Raw genomic sequence first — 14,896 nt, 5'->3', positions numbered from 1 at the left:
TATGGTGCTGAGAGTTTGTCATTACGAACTCCACAGCACCATAATGGCTACACTGAAAACTGAGAAGTTTGGTATCAAACTGATCAGCACATTAAACCCACACTGATGCCAGTGTGGGATTTAATAAAAAATGCACAGAGGGCATCTTAGAGAAGCCCCCTGAAAAACGATCTACCTCTAGTATCCAGGCTGAGTGGCTGCTTTCAGCTGCCACCACCAGACATGTTTCTGGACCCCGGGGGTCGAGAGCCTGCAGCTCTTGGGGGCCTGAAACCACGCACATCCTGGGACGAGGTGCAAAGCCTTCTACCCCCAGGATGGGCAGGGTCCACGAAGGGGTAGCTTAAAAGGCTTGCCCCAATTGTGAGCTTCCCCAGGCCACTTCCTGCTTTCAGCAACTGGTCCCCACAGGCTCAGACCCCCACTTTGAGCAGGGGAACCGGCGGAAAAAACACGTGAAGCAGAGAGGTGTGCCCCCCTCTGCCAACTCCACCCCTCAGGTGGGGGAGGCGAGGTGAAGCACAACTCAGTCCTCGTCTCAGTCCCCATCATCTTGCTGATTGGGGGGGGGGTAGGTGGGGGGGGGGGGGGCAGCCAACCAGAGTGAGGCATATGCCCCCCTCCCACTGGAGGGTGGCATAATAGGGGGTGTACCCACCCCAAGGAAGGGACTCATTGGTCCCAACCTTTTCTTACCTGTAAGACCCTTAAATCTGGTATTTATGGGGCACTCTGAACCTTAGGACCGATCAGCCGTGCAGACGATAACAAGGAGTATGCCCACTGACTTGTCCCCAGCCCTATTCGGCATGTCCTCACCTCGTACCGGCAGAAGCGAAACTCTGGTGTGTCCTGCAGCCAGCAGCCTCAAGAACCCAGAGGACCTGCCCTGCCTTCAAAAGAAAAAACTGTCTCCCATGAACAGCAGATTTATTCACCAACAGACTCTAGGTCTGCCAAAGTCCGCACCACTCTGCACCAGACGCCCATGGCCTGAGTTAGAGTGGCCCAACACAAGGAGGTCTCCCCGGCGTTCTGGACCAGAGATCCAGTGACCCCCCTGACCTGCCTGCAGCCTCAAACAGGAAGGTCCCCCCAACCGCGACCAGGAGCTGGTAAGAAGATCCGACCCTAAAAGGCACCTTTGCACCAGATGCCCCACGGTCTTGGGTGGCCCAACCAACTGTGCCTAACCAACCCCCAGCATCTCAACCTACCTCTCCAAGTGGTGGTGGCACCCAGCCTTCGTACCAGAGTCTGCAGTGTGTTTGCAAACCAGAGACTCCCCATTAAAAGCTATAGAGAATCGGACGTCAAAACAGCACACTGCACCCGGCAGCCCCATTGCCGCTGAGGGTGCACATTTTGTGCTGGCTTGAACCTCTTTTGCTCTGAGCTGAAGTCCAGGAGCTTTGCTCTCACAATCCAGTGGCCTGCTAGTCAGCAGCCACCAACTGGAGCCCCCTATCCCCCACTGGATAATATTGGGCCTCAGCACTCTGCACCTGGCCGCCCTAGTGCCGCTGAGTGTGTAACAAGAGTGCATCCTTGACCCTGGGAGACCCTTGAGTCTACCTCCAGAACACCAACTCCAACAACCGAATACTTACCTTTGAACCAATCACCCTATTTTCCTTCATAGGATAACATTGACTGGTTTTTTGTGAAACGTTTATGTGTGGAGTTGGAAAATCCAAGGAACCTTTTCAAACTGTAACTGACTAACAAAAATGCTTTTACTTAACTGTTTACAGGAAATGCCCTAGTGCAGTATCCAGGTATACTGCACTGTGTAAGAAAAGTAATCTGCTTGACATTCTACTAAAAATCCAATACAAAGTATATGTACAGTATCAAAAGCATTGCATTACAAGTATCTCTACTGTAATCAAATCAAAGTGGATATACAATTTCAATTCAAACTGTTTACAAACTGCATTACCACTGTAAATTATTTATTGCTTACCTGTGCCAGGCTTGCTTGGTTCTAGAAAATAAAAATAACAAAAATAAATATTTGTATACAAAACCAATTGGCCTGAAGTTCAGTCGGAGTGTGCGATTTCATTTGCGGATTGAGTGTGTACAACAAATGCTTATCACTACCCTCCGATACAACTTTACTGCTCGACCACACAACCACAAATAGAGGGTAAGGAGTAGTTGCTTACCTGTAACTCCAGTTCTGTAGTAGGGGTATCTGTCATAGTCATAATCTAGTGAATAGTCCCGCCCATGTGCATGGATCCCGGAGCAATCAAAAATAATATCTTAGACTGTCTTCTTTGCAGTCCTGCATAGACACTTAAGAGAAAATCAAGACAAATAATGCACCTTAACACTTCTAAGGCTACAAAGGCCACCACTTCATCTAAACAGTGAAAAGGATAGCCAACAATGTCAGATTTTACACATTTTTACCAAGTTTCCTTCATAGAGAAACCTCCCCTTCACCAAAATCCTTGAAATGATAGAGAGGAAGGGTTGGACAGACAAGCCCCCATAGGCTGCCATTATGTGTCTGGAAAAGGGATACCGTGCCTTTAAGGAACTCTCCAGAGACCCTCGGTATCCCAGGATGCACAGCTAAAGTCCTTTTACTTTCAGTTCTTTTTAAAGGTGTATAAAGCAAGGCCTGTAGCATACATTACAGTACCATTTTCTCCACCGGGGAGGCAGGCGGGCGCTTATGACTATAACAGATACCCATACTACAGAACTGGAGTTACAGGTAAGAAACTACTCCTTCTGTAGTAGGGGATCTCTGTGTATAGTCATAATCTAGCGAATAGAATGGCAAGCCCATCCCAAAAAACCAACTCGGCGGTGGAGAAAAAACAGACAACACCTCTATTGTGCAAACAGATTTCTCAATGAAGCCTGCCCAACCTGAGCATCTGCTCAGGCATCAGGGTCCAGACAGTAATGCTTAGCAAAGGTATGGACCGACTTCCAAGTGGCAGCCCTGCAGATCTCTGCAATGGGAACATTACGAAGCAAAGCTGTTGTAGCGGCTTTGCATCTGGTAGAATTAGCCTTAGGCTTACCCCCTAAGGTCTTGTTAGCCTTCTGATAACTGGATACAGGACACAATCCATCTAGAAATGGACTGTTTTGAGGTGGCAAGACCAGTCCAGACCGACCCATAATTGACAAACAATTAGTCTGACCTACGAATGTCCTTGGTCTTATCCAAGTAGAATTTAAACACCCTTCTGACATCCAGGGAATGAATAGACCTTTCCGCTGGAGTGGAAGGATTTTGGAAAAACGTAGGTAAAGTTATAGTCTGATTGACATGGAAATCAGAAATCACCTTTGGAAGGAACTTAGGGTGAGTACGCATCACAACCTTAGCAGCATGAAATACAGTACAAGGTTCTTGGCAACACAATGCTTGAATTTCACTCACCCTGCGGGCCGATGTAATGGCCACAAGGAAGGCCGCCTTCCATGACAAGTGCTGCAGAGAAGCCTTATGGATAGGTTCAAAAGGCTCTTTCATCAACCTGGAAAGCACCACATTCAGCTCCCGTGATGGCGAAGGATGCCGAACAGGAGGAAACAGTTTCTTCAATCCCTCCAAAAAATATTTAATCACAGGGATCTGGAAGAAGGATGTCTGTGAAGGGCATTTCCTATACGCAGTTAATGCTGCGAGGTGAACCTTAATAGAATGAAAATTAAGGCCAGACTGAGCCAAATGCAAAAAGGTACGGAAGAAGGACATCTTCCTTGCAGGTTGTCGGATCATAGTTCTTGGAAGTGCACCAGATGCAGACACTCTTCCACTTGTAGGCATAGGAAGTCCTAGTGGAAGGTCTCTTAGCCTCCTTAAGTATAGTCATGCAATTGTCAGGAAGATTCAGGTGTCCATATTGCACTCTCTCAGGAGCCATGCCGCCAAATTCAATGATGAGAGGTTGGGGTGCACCATCTGCCAACCGAACTTCGTGAGAAGGTCCCTCCGACACAGCAGCCGCATGTGGGGTAGGAAAGACCGGTGAAGCAGGTCCGTGAACCACCACTGTCGGAGCCACTCCGGGGGAATGAGGATCATCCGTGCACTGGACTGAGACAGCTTGATGAGTACCGCCAGAATCAGGGGAATGGTAGGAAAAGCGTACAGAAAGCTGTTAGACCAGCTGATCCATAGCGCGTTCCCCAGAGTGCCCGGTTGGTAATACCTGTAGGCTAAATCTCAGCATTTTCTGTTTTCGGCGGTGGCGAACAGATCTTCGTCCGGAGTGCCCCATCTGTCGAAGATGTTTCCTAGCACTTAGTTGTTTAGAACCCACTCGTGGTTTTCTTGCACCAGCCTGCTGAGTGCGTCCGCCTGAGCATTCTGTACACCTGGCAGATGGGTAGCCGTTATCGTCAGTCCTCTGGCTAGCAGCCAGTGCCAGATCGCCTTCGCTTCTTGTGACAATGTGCGCGATCGAGCCCCCCTGCTTGTTGAGGTAATACGTTGTGGTCGTATTGTCGATCTGTACAAGCAAGGAGTTGGTCTGGAAGGACGGATAAAAGGCCTTCAGTGCCAAGTGAACAGCTCCGAGTTCCAGGAAATTGATGTGATACGTGGATTCCTCCGGGGACCACGTTCCCAGGATCTGTAGATGGCCTGAATGTGCTCCTCAGCCGTGGAGAGAAGCATCCGTGACGATAGTCTGAATGGGAATGTCCTTGTGGAATGGAACCCCTTTGAGGAGGTTCTCTGCTGAGCACCACCATCTCAGGGACTGTTGAGCGTGAAGGGACAGCCGGATCCTGTCGTCCCAGCTCCCCCGCTTCTGGTCCCACTGATCATCCAGACATTCCTGCAGCGGCCTCGTGTGGAGGCGTCCGTGAGGAAGATGCAAGAGTCCATCGACCCCAGTAGAGAAGACACCGTCCTCACTGTCGTAGATAGAACAGCTATGAGAGCCTGATAAGCGTCGCTCCTCCGAAGGAGACACGCTTGCTGAAAGAGTATCGATGGAGGCTCCCAAGTGACAGGAGTCGGAACAGACTTGGACATGTTTATGTGCAACCCCAGCTGGCTCAACAGAACGGTCGTCCTGTTGAAGTGCAATTGCGCTTCCTGGAAGGTGGAGGCTTTGATCAACCAGTCGTCCAGGTACGGGTAGACAAACACCTTGTTCTTGCTCAGGTGAGCCACCACCACTGCCATGCACTTTGAAAAGGTCCTGGGCGCAGACTTCAGTCCAAACGGTAGTAGGTGTACTGATAGTGATTTGTGCCGACCAGAAATCGCAGGAACTTCCGATGTTTCCGTGCAATGGGTACATGGAAGTACGCATCTAGAAGATATATTGCGCAAAGCCAGTCTCCTCTTTGCAGCGGAGGATAAATCTGGTGCAGAGACAGCATGCGAAACTTCTCCCTGCGAATCAATTTGTTTGCTTGTTGCAAATCCAGAATGGGCCTGAACTCGTTCTTGTCCTTCTTGCACACCAGGAAGAACCGAGAGTAAAGACCCTTTCCCCTTTGAGACAAAGGGACGTCTTCTATCGCCCTTTTCCTTAACAGGGTATCGCGCCTCCGCTTGGAGCTCGCGCAGCTGGAACTGCGAGCAAACCAAAGGAATCGCTGGAGGAGGGCTGACGAAACGAAGACTGTATCCATTGCAAACAATATTCAGCACCCACTTGTCCAGAGTAATTTTTCTCCACTGCCAAGTATTTCTGTATGCTTCCCCCCTACCGGAGCGGGTAACGGAAGAGGGGGAAGTAACCTCAGGGCTTAGACCCGGCCGGGTCCTTGTTCGCCGAGGAGGACTGCTGTCCGCCTCTGCCCCTCTGGCGCTTCTGGAATGGCTGCCGCTTGTACTGCTGCCGTTGTTGCTGTTGACCAGTTTGACGACCCTGCCCTCGTCTTTGAGAACATTAACTGCCTTTTGAACGGATGGAAGTACTTCTGCTCTTTTGGTTTCTCCAAACCAACGGCTTTAAGTGTCTCTACCTCTGCCTTCATGCGGGCCATCTCCTCTTCCGCATGTGACCCAAAGAGAGTCGAGCCAGAGAATAGTAAATTAGCGACTCTGAGTTTGAGAGATGTAAGGCGCAACCAGGCATGTCGTCATAAATTGATGCCATGGCAGTAACCATGAGCCGCCAGGAGAGAAGCGTCCGCCGCAGAGCTGATGACCTGATTGGAGACCATCATACCCTCATTCAAAATCTCCTGGAAGTCTTCTCTCCTATCCCTAGAGAGTAGCTCTAGGAATTGCTGCAGGGACTCCCACAAGGAGCAGTCGTAGCGACCCAAGAGCGCCGAGGCACTCGCCGCTTTCATGGAGGTGGCCGCCGTCCCGCAGACTTTGCGTCCAGCTGAGTCCATCGGACGGCTTTCCTTATCAGGAGGCACCGTAGAAGACAGGGCAGTAGAAGGCTGCTTCTTGGACGCAGTTACGATAACAGAATCCGGTACCGGATCTGATCTCAGGAACGCCGGATCAGAATCCAGGGGCCTGTACTTTTTCTTCAGCCGGAACTGAGCTGATTTCACTGAGGCCGGAGTCAGAAAAAGCTCCATTGCCGGTTCCTCCAGTCCTGGCACCAAAGGCAACAAGGGGCGAGACAAATGCCGCTTGTGTAAGGTTTCAAATATCACCGATGTAGAAGGTGTGGGTACCGTCAAAGTGATCCCCAACTTCGCTGCCCCTCTCAATAGCACCTCCTGAAATGTTCCGATGTCATCCACCGGTGACACCCTCGTATGGGGGGAATCCGACAAGGTGGGAGAATATCTCCAGCCACTTGAAGAGTCCGTATGACGGAACCGTGACCTATCCCTCCGGTGACGATGACGGGACCGTGTCGAAGACCGACGGTCACTCCGTGATCTATGTCTCCCTCTGGACCGTGATCTAGACCTCCTAGGCCTCGGGCGATCCACTGGCCTTACAGGAGGCGGGAGCTGCGGAGGCAGAACCGGAGTCGTAGGCTGTGGAGGCCTCATAGGCAGTGACGGAAGGTGCGGCAGAGAGGGAGGAGACAGCTGTGGAGGCGGAGGAGACGGAAAAGTTGGAGGAGGAGGCAAGGGAGGTAGCAGAAGAGGCTTCCTCTGAGGCAATGGTGGAGGCGTAGGTGTCCTGGACCTAGAAGGCGAATAGGTCCTAGAATATTCGGATTCCGAAGACCGGACCACTCTCCTCTTCTTCTGCGCAGGTCTTGACTAGGATGCTCTGGAGGCAAACCTCTTTTCAGCCGAGCGCAGACACCATCGTGACCGGGGACTCGTAGATAGAGATGATAGGCTGACGACTAAGGCAGAGGACACCGTCCTGGCACTTGAACACCTCTTGGACGTCGACTTTTCCTTCCTCGACGTCGACCTCTTCGCCTTTCTGCTTCTCGACGTTGATCGTCTAGACATTGATGAACTTCTCGACGTCGACCTGTGACCTAGACGGCGAACAGCGGTGTCGCCTCGACGGTGAGTGCCGGTGCCTCCTGGACTCATGTCGATGATGTGCCGATTCCGGTGAAGTTCGACGTCGACCTCGTCCAAGATCTCGACGTCCTTTCCCTCAACGTCGACGATGCTTCGACCCAGAGCCCTGGGTCGACGGGGAACAGATAGTGGTCATGCCTCTTGACGCCAAAGCCATCGACGTCCACCAGGACTGTGCCTTTTCTGGGCCTTTTCTTGACTGGGGAGCCCCTCAGAGGCCGAAGCACGGGCAGAGGACCATGACCGAGTCCCTCCATGCCCAGACCCACCTGGTTCCGGAGGTCTCCTCTGCTACAGGCCTTGGAGACTAATCTTCTCCCTGTCACGCAGGGTCCTCCTGGAGAAAGATTGACAAATCTCACAGGCTACATGGGAGGAAGGGAGACAGAGTATGCATACTCTGTGGGGGTCAGATTTAGCCTTCTTCCTGGCACACTCAGGACACTTGTCGAATAAAGCTGGAATATTCGACAGAAAGAGTGGGCAAAACTGGCTAAAAAAACACAGCAAAAGGAAGAGGAATACCCCAGACGTCGAGTGAAACACTCAAAACACTTAGTGTCAAAAATTGAAGAAATACCCAACAAGCATTTACAATGCAACGGTCTCGCCTTTGCCAAAGTTAGAGCTATTGGCATAGTAAATGACAACATTTTTATTTATATGTTGGTTTTGAAAACAGATAAATAAATGGCACTCATTTACAATGTCAATAGCTTAATCTACATCAGATTATATTAGTGCATTGAGAAGTATTTTGTTTAAGTGATCATTTTCAAACATGGATATACAAACTTTTGTTCTCACTCTCAGCCAGTCCTCCTTCCTCCAACAACAATGCCAATAGTGAACTAAGGGCAAGTCTGTTCTTAGGTAGCTTGCATTTATATTATACATGAACAACATTATCTTTTATGCGATCAAACACAGGAGAAGGTATATGCTACTTACCAGTATGCATCTGTTCTTGGCATGTAGGGCTGCTGACATTCATATCTGTGCATAGATCGCCGCCTAGTGTTGGGTCCGGATGAATGCACATTGTTGTCCTGGAAGAGTCTTCGAAGTATCACGAGATAGGTGACTCCTCCCCTGGACTACAGTGCGCATGGGCATCCTCTCCATCCTCAGATTGTTTTTCGCCATTGTGGCAGAGATGGAGTATGATACAGTAAGTGATGACCATGCCTGAGAATAATTCTGAGTGCTACCGCTGCGAAAGGCACCGGGGAGGAGGGCGGGCGATATGAATGTCAGCAACCCTACATGCCAGGAACAGATGCATACTGGTAAGTAGCATATTCCGTTCGAGGCATGTGGGCTGCCGAATTCATATCTGTGTATAGAATAAATAGCAGTTTCCTCCTTAGCAGTGGTTGCCCGTGCCAGCTGCAGCAGTCTGAAAAAGAGTCCTGAGAACAGCCGGACCTACAGCAGCTTGCTGTTTGGAGTGTACATCCACGCAGTAGTGTTTGGTGAATGTATGAATGGTGGTCCATGTGGCTGCTCTACAGATATCCTCTAGAGGAATGTTACCTAGGAAAGCCATGGATGCCCCTAACTTGCGTGTGGAATGCGCTCTTGGGGGAACTGTTAATGTGCGTTTAGCTTTTTGATAACAGATCTGTATGGACTTAACAATCCATCTGGCTATACCAGATTTGGAAATGGGGTTGCCTTTGTGCTGTGGAGAGAAGGCAACAAACAGTTGCTTAGTTTTCCTGAAATCTTTTGTCCTGTCAATGTAATACAGGAGAGCTCTTTTAACATCTAGTGTGTGCAGTGCTCGGTCTGCCACTGAATCTGGATTTGGGAAGAATACTGGCAGTTCTATGGTTTGGTTAATGTGGAACTGTGACACCACCTTAGGCATAAATTTAGGGTTGGTATGCAGCACTACCCTATTAGCATGAATCTGTATGAAAGGCTCCTGAATAGTTAGGGCTTGCAGCTCACTAACTCTTCTTAGAGATGTGATCGCCACTAGAAAGGCCACTTTCCATGTTAGAAATTGTATGTCACAAGAGTGAAGAGGTTCAAAAAGTGGTCCCATTAGTCTGGTGAGAACTATGTTTAGATTCCAGACAGGTGAAGGCGGTGTCTGGGAGGAATTACTCTTTTGAGTCCCTCCATAAAAGCTTTAATGGCAGGCACTTTGAAGAGGGAAAGGTGCTGTCTGTTTTGAAGATAAGCTGCCATTGCAGCTAAATGTATCCTGATGGTACTATATGCCAGATTGCATTTGTGTAGATGCAACAAATAACATATAATGTTTTGCGTTGATGCATCTAGCGGATTTATGTTATTATTGGAACATTAAATTACAAATCGCTTCCATTTTGCCGCATAGCAAGCCCTGGTTGTAGGTCTTCTAGCCTCCTTGATAATGTTCATACAGTCAGGGGGCAGGTTCAGGTAGCCAAACTATGACCTCAGGAGCCATATTGCAAGGCTCAACTGTTGCGGATCTGGGTGCTGAATGTCTCCACGGCTCTGAGTGAGGAGACTGGGTGTGAGTTGCAGTTGTTGGTGAGGCACCACTGGAAGTTCTAGGAACGTGGTGTACCATGCCTGCCTTGCCCATGTTGGAGCAACTAGGATGAGTGTCATTGAGTGCTGCCGCAGTTTGCGCGCTACCAGCGGTATGAGCGGTGCTGGAGGAAAAGCGTACGCAAATCTGCCTGACCAGTTCATCCATATCGCATTGCCCTGAGACTGCGGGTGTGGGAACCTGGCGGCGAAGGTTTGGCATTTTGCGTTTTCCTTTGTGGCGAATAGGTCTATCTCTGGATTACCCCACTGACGGAAATACGGTTGTAGCACCGAGGGATGTATCTCCCACTTGTGCATCTGATGGCTGTGCCTGCTGCTATCTGGTTGTCTTCGCCTGGGAGGTGTTCCGCCATGAGGAACAGGTTTCTTTGAATGGCCCACTTCCACATGCTCTGGGCTAGGTGTGATAATTGTGGATGTGATAATTGTGGAGAGTGTCCCTCCCTGCTTCTGGAGGTAATACATGGCAGTCATGTTGTCCGTCCGGATCAGCACAACTTTGTTGCATAAATGCAATTTGAACGCCTTCATCGCCATGAAGATTACCATCAGTTCCAGCAGGTTGATGTGCATCTTCTGCTGCTGCGTCGTCCATAGTCCCTGCACTGTATAATGGAGGAAATGCGCTCCCCAGCCTTGGAGAGATGCGTCCGTTGTCAGCACTATCTGTGGTACAGGCTCTTGGAACGGTCGTCCCCTGCAAAGGTTTTGTGTGTTCCACCAATGCAGAGAGTTGTATGCACGACCGGTCACCAACACTAGGTCTTTTAGATGTCCCCGAGCCTGGTTCCACTGTCGTGCCAAGCACTCCTGAAGCGGACGCATGTGTAGCCTTGCGTGAGGGACTATGAAGATGCAGGAGGCCATCATGCCTATCAGCTGCATAAACACTTGCGCTGGGAGTGAGTGTTGGGGTCTGAATGTCTGAATCAGCAATTGCATGCTGTTGATTCGTGCTGAGTTTGGCTGTGCTGTTGCTGCCAGAGTGTTTATTTCCGCTCCTAGGTACTGTTGTACATGTGCGGGTTGAAGATGAGATTTTGGGTAATTCAGTGAAAATCCTAGACTGTGCAGGAGGTGAATAGTGCGGGACATGTGGCTGGCACATTGCTGGTCTGACTTTGCTTGGATAAGCCAGTCGTCCAGATAAGGATAGACATGGATGTGTTGTCTCCGAAGGTGCGCAGCTACTGTCGCCAAGCACTTGGTAAACACTCTGGGGGCTGTAGTGACCTCGAAAGGCAGGACCTTGAACTGGTAATGCTGGTTGTTTATGGTGAACCTGAGATATTTCCTGTGTCCTGGGTGAATTGGAATGTGGAAATATGCGTCCTTTAGGTCTAGGGTTGCTAGGAAATCTCCCTGACTGAGCAATGGTAGAACTTGCTGCAAAGTGAGCATGTGAAAATGTTCTGACAAGATGTATTGGTTCAGGGGTCTGAGGTCTAGAATGGGCCTGAGACCCGTCGTCCTTTGGGATTAAGAAGTACAGTGAGATCAGGGAGGAGCTTGGCGGGCATCCGAGATGGCCGCTTGAGCACAGCGCTCTCCGGACCCTCGCCGCTCCCGGCATTTTATCCTGACTGAATCCTGATTTCTTGCAAGAATCCGTGTGGAGGACGTTTGGCTGACCAGCCTGGCACCTTTCAGAAATTGATTTGGATCTCGCATTCCTGAGATATGGTGGTCTGAACTTTTGGCCTCCGCCCTTGAGGTGCGCCCGGGACGGGGTGCGGTTCTGTGGCCGTCCTGGAATTGAACAACAACGGCAGGAGATCCGGCCTTGTGGGTCCCCCTTCCTAAGTTTCAGTTTCGATTCTGTTCCGACTTGGGCCACGGGTGTGACTATCGAGTTGCAGCTGAGACCTGGAGGCAGATCGGCTGTTGGGTTTTCCTGCGGACTATTTGCTGGCTTGGCGACCTCCACCCGAGTTGTGCCCCTCATTTTTGTTTACTTTTGATCCTGTGCTTTGGGTGTCGGGCCCGTCGACCCTGGTGGCTTGTCCTGTGACGCATCTTCAAAATGGCGGGCAGAGGGGACAGGGAGACGCGCAAGACGAAAGCACCTCTGCGCGGAGCTCCGGTTCAATCAAATGTCATGGACCGCTATACTCATTCTAAGGGGTCCCCCGGAGCTGCCCTGCCTGGTTCTGGTACAGCGTCCGAACGAGTTTTGGAAGAGTCAGCGGAGCCCTCCCTACAAGACATCATGGGCGCCATCTCGGGCGTGAGGGAATCCACCGGCCTACAGTACGAGGCCTTGGCCCATAAACTTGACACCGTGGCTATTGAGGTTAATCTGATTCGTGCTGATCTCGGCAAGACGAATGAGAGTGTGCAATCATTGGACATTAAATCGTCCAGCCTCACGAAGGACGTCTCGGAGCTCCAGACAGAAGTCGGAAATCTCCGTCGGGTGAACGACTTCATGACCCGACGCCTGGAGGATTTTGAAAATAGGGCACGTCGCTGCAATGTTCGCCTGGTTGGTGTACCGGAGAACCCTGAACCCCACTCGGTGGATCTCCTGGTTGAGGATCTGGTCTTGAACCATCTTGCCCCTTCCGGCCTTACGAAGTTCTTCACGGTGGAACGCGCACATCGTGTTCCAGGGGGCAAAGTTCGGCCGGGAGCCCCGCCGAGACCCATTGTAGCGAAGCTTTTTCATTATAGAGACCGGGACGCTATCCTGCAGGCCTCGCGGGTGAAGGGCCCGGTGGCCTTTGAGAATGCTACGGTTAACTTTTACCCGGACTTTTCCCAACAAGTTCAGAGACAACGGATGGAGTTTCGTGGGGCCAAGAAACGTCTTCGGGATCGGGGCTTACGATATGCTATGCTCTATCCCACCAGACTTCGGGTCGAGTACAATGAGCGTACCCTTTTCTTTGATCGCCCAGATGCTGTTAATGACTGGCTGGACTCCTTGCCTGACCGTACTCCTGAGACTGAATCCGCCGCTCACCCTGGTGGTGCCGAAGGTGGTGTGGAGATCTGACTGACTGGCTCACATGTTTTATTTTGAATACATTTTCAGGATGGTTGACCGGCGTTCCTCTGCTATGTGATTATTTTCTCTTTCTTTTGTTAATTTTCGTTCATGATGTTTGTCGGGGGCGGGTGGAACGGAGACCTTTCCTCCTCCGGGGTCTTTGTGTAGACTAGGGGTTATGGGGCGACAGGCACACTGCAGGTTGGGGTGGCTCTTTAGCTTTTTGCAGGGGTGCAGGGTGGGGGGTGTTTCCTTTCAGTTTGGGGGAGGGGGGCTGGGAAGTTCTTTCTTTTTTGTGTGTTGTTTTCAAGGCGAATTGCTCCTGTGTCTGCTGCTGTTTCTGATGTCTTGCTCATGGATGAGGGGTCTTGGCTCGGGTAGATGGGATGGGGGGTAGAGGGTTGAAATTTGTTTCCTGGAACGTTAATGGCCTGGGAGATCGTATTAAGCGCAGTGTGGTCTTGAATTGTATACGGCGTTTGTCGCCGGACATTGTTTTCATGCAGGAAACCCATTTGATTGGTAATGTTTGTAATGCAATGAATAGATGGGGCTACCGCCTTGTGGCGCACTCGGGGTTTACCTCCGGATCTAGGGGTGTGGGTATCCTTGTTCGATCCTCCCTCCCCCTGGCAATTGACGAGGTGATTCAAGATGACCGTGGGAGATATACTGTCTTGGTGGGTAGATATGAGGGCCGAACCCTGTCTCTCTTTAATGTTTATGTTCCCCCGGGTCTACAGACTTCTACTTTCACTGATTTGGGCCGTGTTTTGTTAGATCTCCCTGATAGTACTCTCTTCCTGGCCGGTGATTTTAATTCGGTGCTTTCCGGCCTTCACGATCGCCATCCCCCTAGGGATACTCCGCAGGCTCAGCAGTGGTTGGGTGGGTTTCTAGATACCTTTGGCCTTGTGGACTGCTGGCGACTCTTGCATCCCACTCAGCTCCAATACACTTTCCATTCTGGGGCACATGGCAGTCTGTCTCGGCTGGATTATTTCCTGATGCCCGCGGCCCAGTCGTCGGCGGTTCGTGAGATTCTGCATTTGCCAAGGGGTATTTCTGACCACTCGCCGCTCTGGCTTCGTTTTGAGGTTGGGGTAGAGGCAGCGGGCCGAGTGGCTCCAATTAACCCATGGTATCTTTCCTCCCCTGAGACTCGTACCCTCTTGCTCAAGTCCATGGATGCATATTTCCTGGAAAACGAGGGGTCGGTCCCTTCGGCTGTGTCCCTGTGGGAAGCCTTTAAAACTGTGATTCGTGGACAGGCCCTTTCCTTGATTGTTGAAGCCAAGAAGGCCGGGAGGAGGGAGGTGGTGGACCTTGAGGGGGAGATCTCTGCTTTAGAGGACGAGTTGGAATCTGGTGTCACGCCTGAGAAACTCCATGTCCTGGGTCTAAAACAGTTTGCATATAAATCCCTGGTCACTGACGCTGCAAAGGTGATGTTTCGTGAGCAACAAGGCAGATTGTACGATGTGGGTGATAAGGCGGGTAAACTCCTAGCGTGGTTGGACAAGAAAGAAAGAGTTAATCGTGTGGTGCCTGTGATTCAGTCTGCGAGTGGTGAGAAATTGATCCGACTGCCATTGTTGATCGTTTTGCGGAATATTTCCGTGTTGTATATGCCCCCGTGTCTGTGAGGGACGTGGCTGACTCCCGCTTCCTCTTGCGCGATATCACTTTGCCCTGTGTCACCGACCTGGACCGTATTGCTTTGGACTCCCCTTTTACGAATGATGAAATAGCGACTGCTATCCGTTCGCTCCGTTCGGGCAAAGCGTTGGGCCCGAACGGATTGCCTATTGAGTTGTACAAGCTACGCCCCGATAAGATGGCGCCGTATCTTCGCGCCATGTTTCTAGAATCTCGTGAGCGGAACATCCTTCCCTA

The 14,896-nt window shown here is 50.7% G+C and overlaps 1 protein-coding gene across 8 annotated transcripts in view; it reads right to left on the bottom strand.

The window, feature by feature from the left end:
* RAVER1 (ribonucleoprotein, PTB binding 1) overlaps nucleotides 1-14,896 on the bottom strand; it is a 317,338-nt gene that overhangs the window by 188,254 nt on the left and 114,188 nt on the right. For 2 of the 8 annotated variants that reach the window (XM_078689186.1, XM_078689189.1), the window contains one exon: nucleotides 1,967-1,987. The exons of the other annotated variants lie outside the window; for them this stretch is intronic. In XM_078689186.1, coding sequence (XP_078545312.1) covers nucleotides 1,967-1,987 — 21 coding nt within the window. The remainder of the gene's footprint in view (nucleotides 1-1,966; nucleotides 1,988-14,896) is intronic. 8 annotated transcript variants of the gene reach the window in all.

This window comes from Lissotriton helveticus, chromosome 1_1 (genome assembly GCF_964261635.1).
Source record: "Lissotriton helveticus chromosome 1_1, aLisHel1.1, whole genome shotgun sequence".
Taxonomy (NCBI): Eukaryota; Metazoa; Chordata; class Amphibia; order Caudata; family Salamandridae; genus Lissotriton; species Lissotriton helveticus.
The sequence above is the reverse complement of the archived record's forward strand: the minus strand, read 5'-3'. Positions and strand labels throughout refer to the sequence as shown.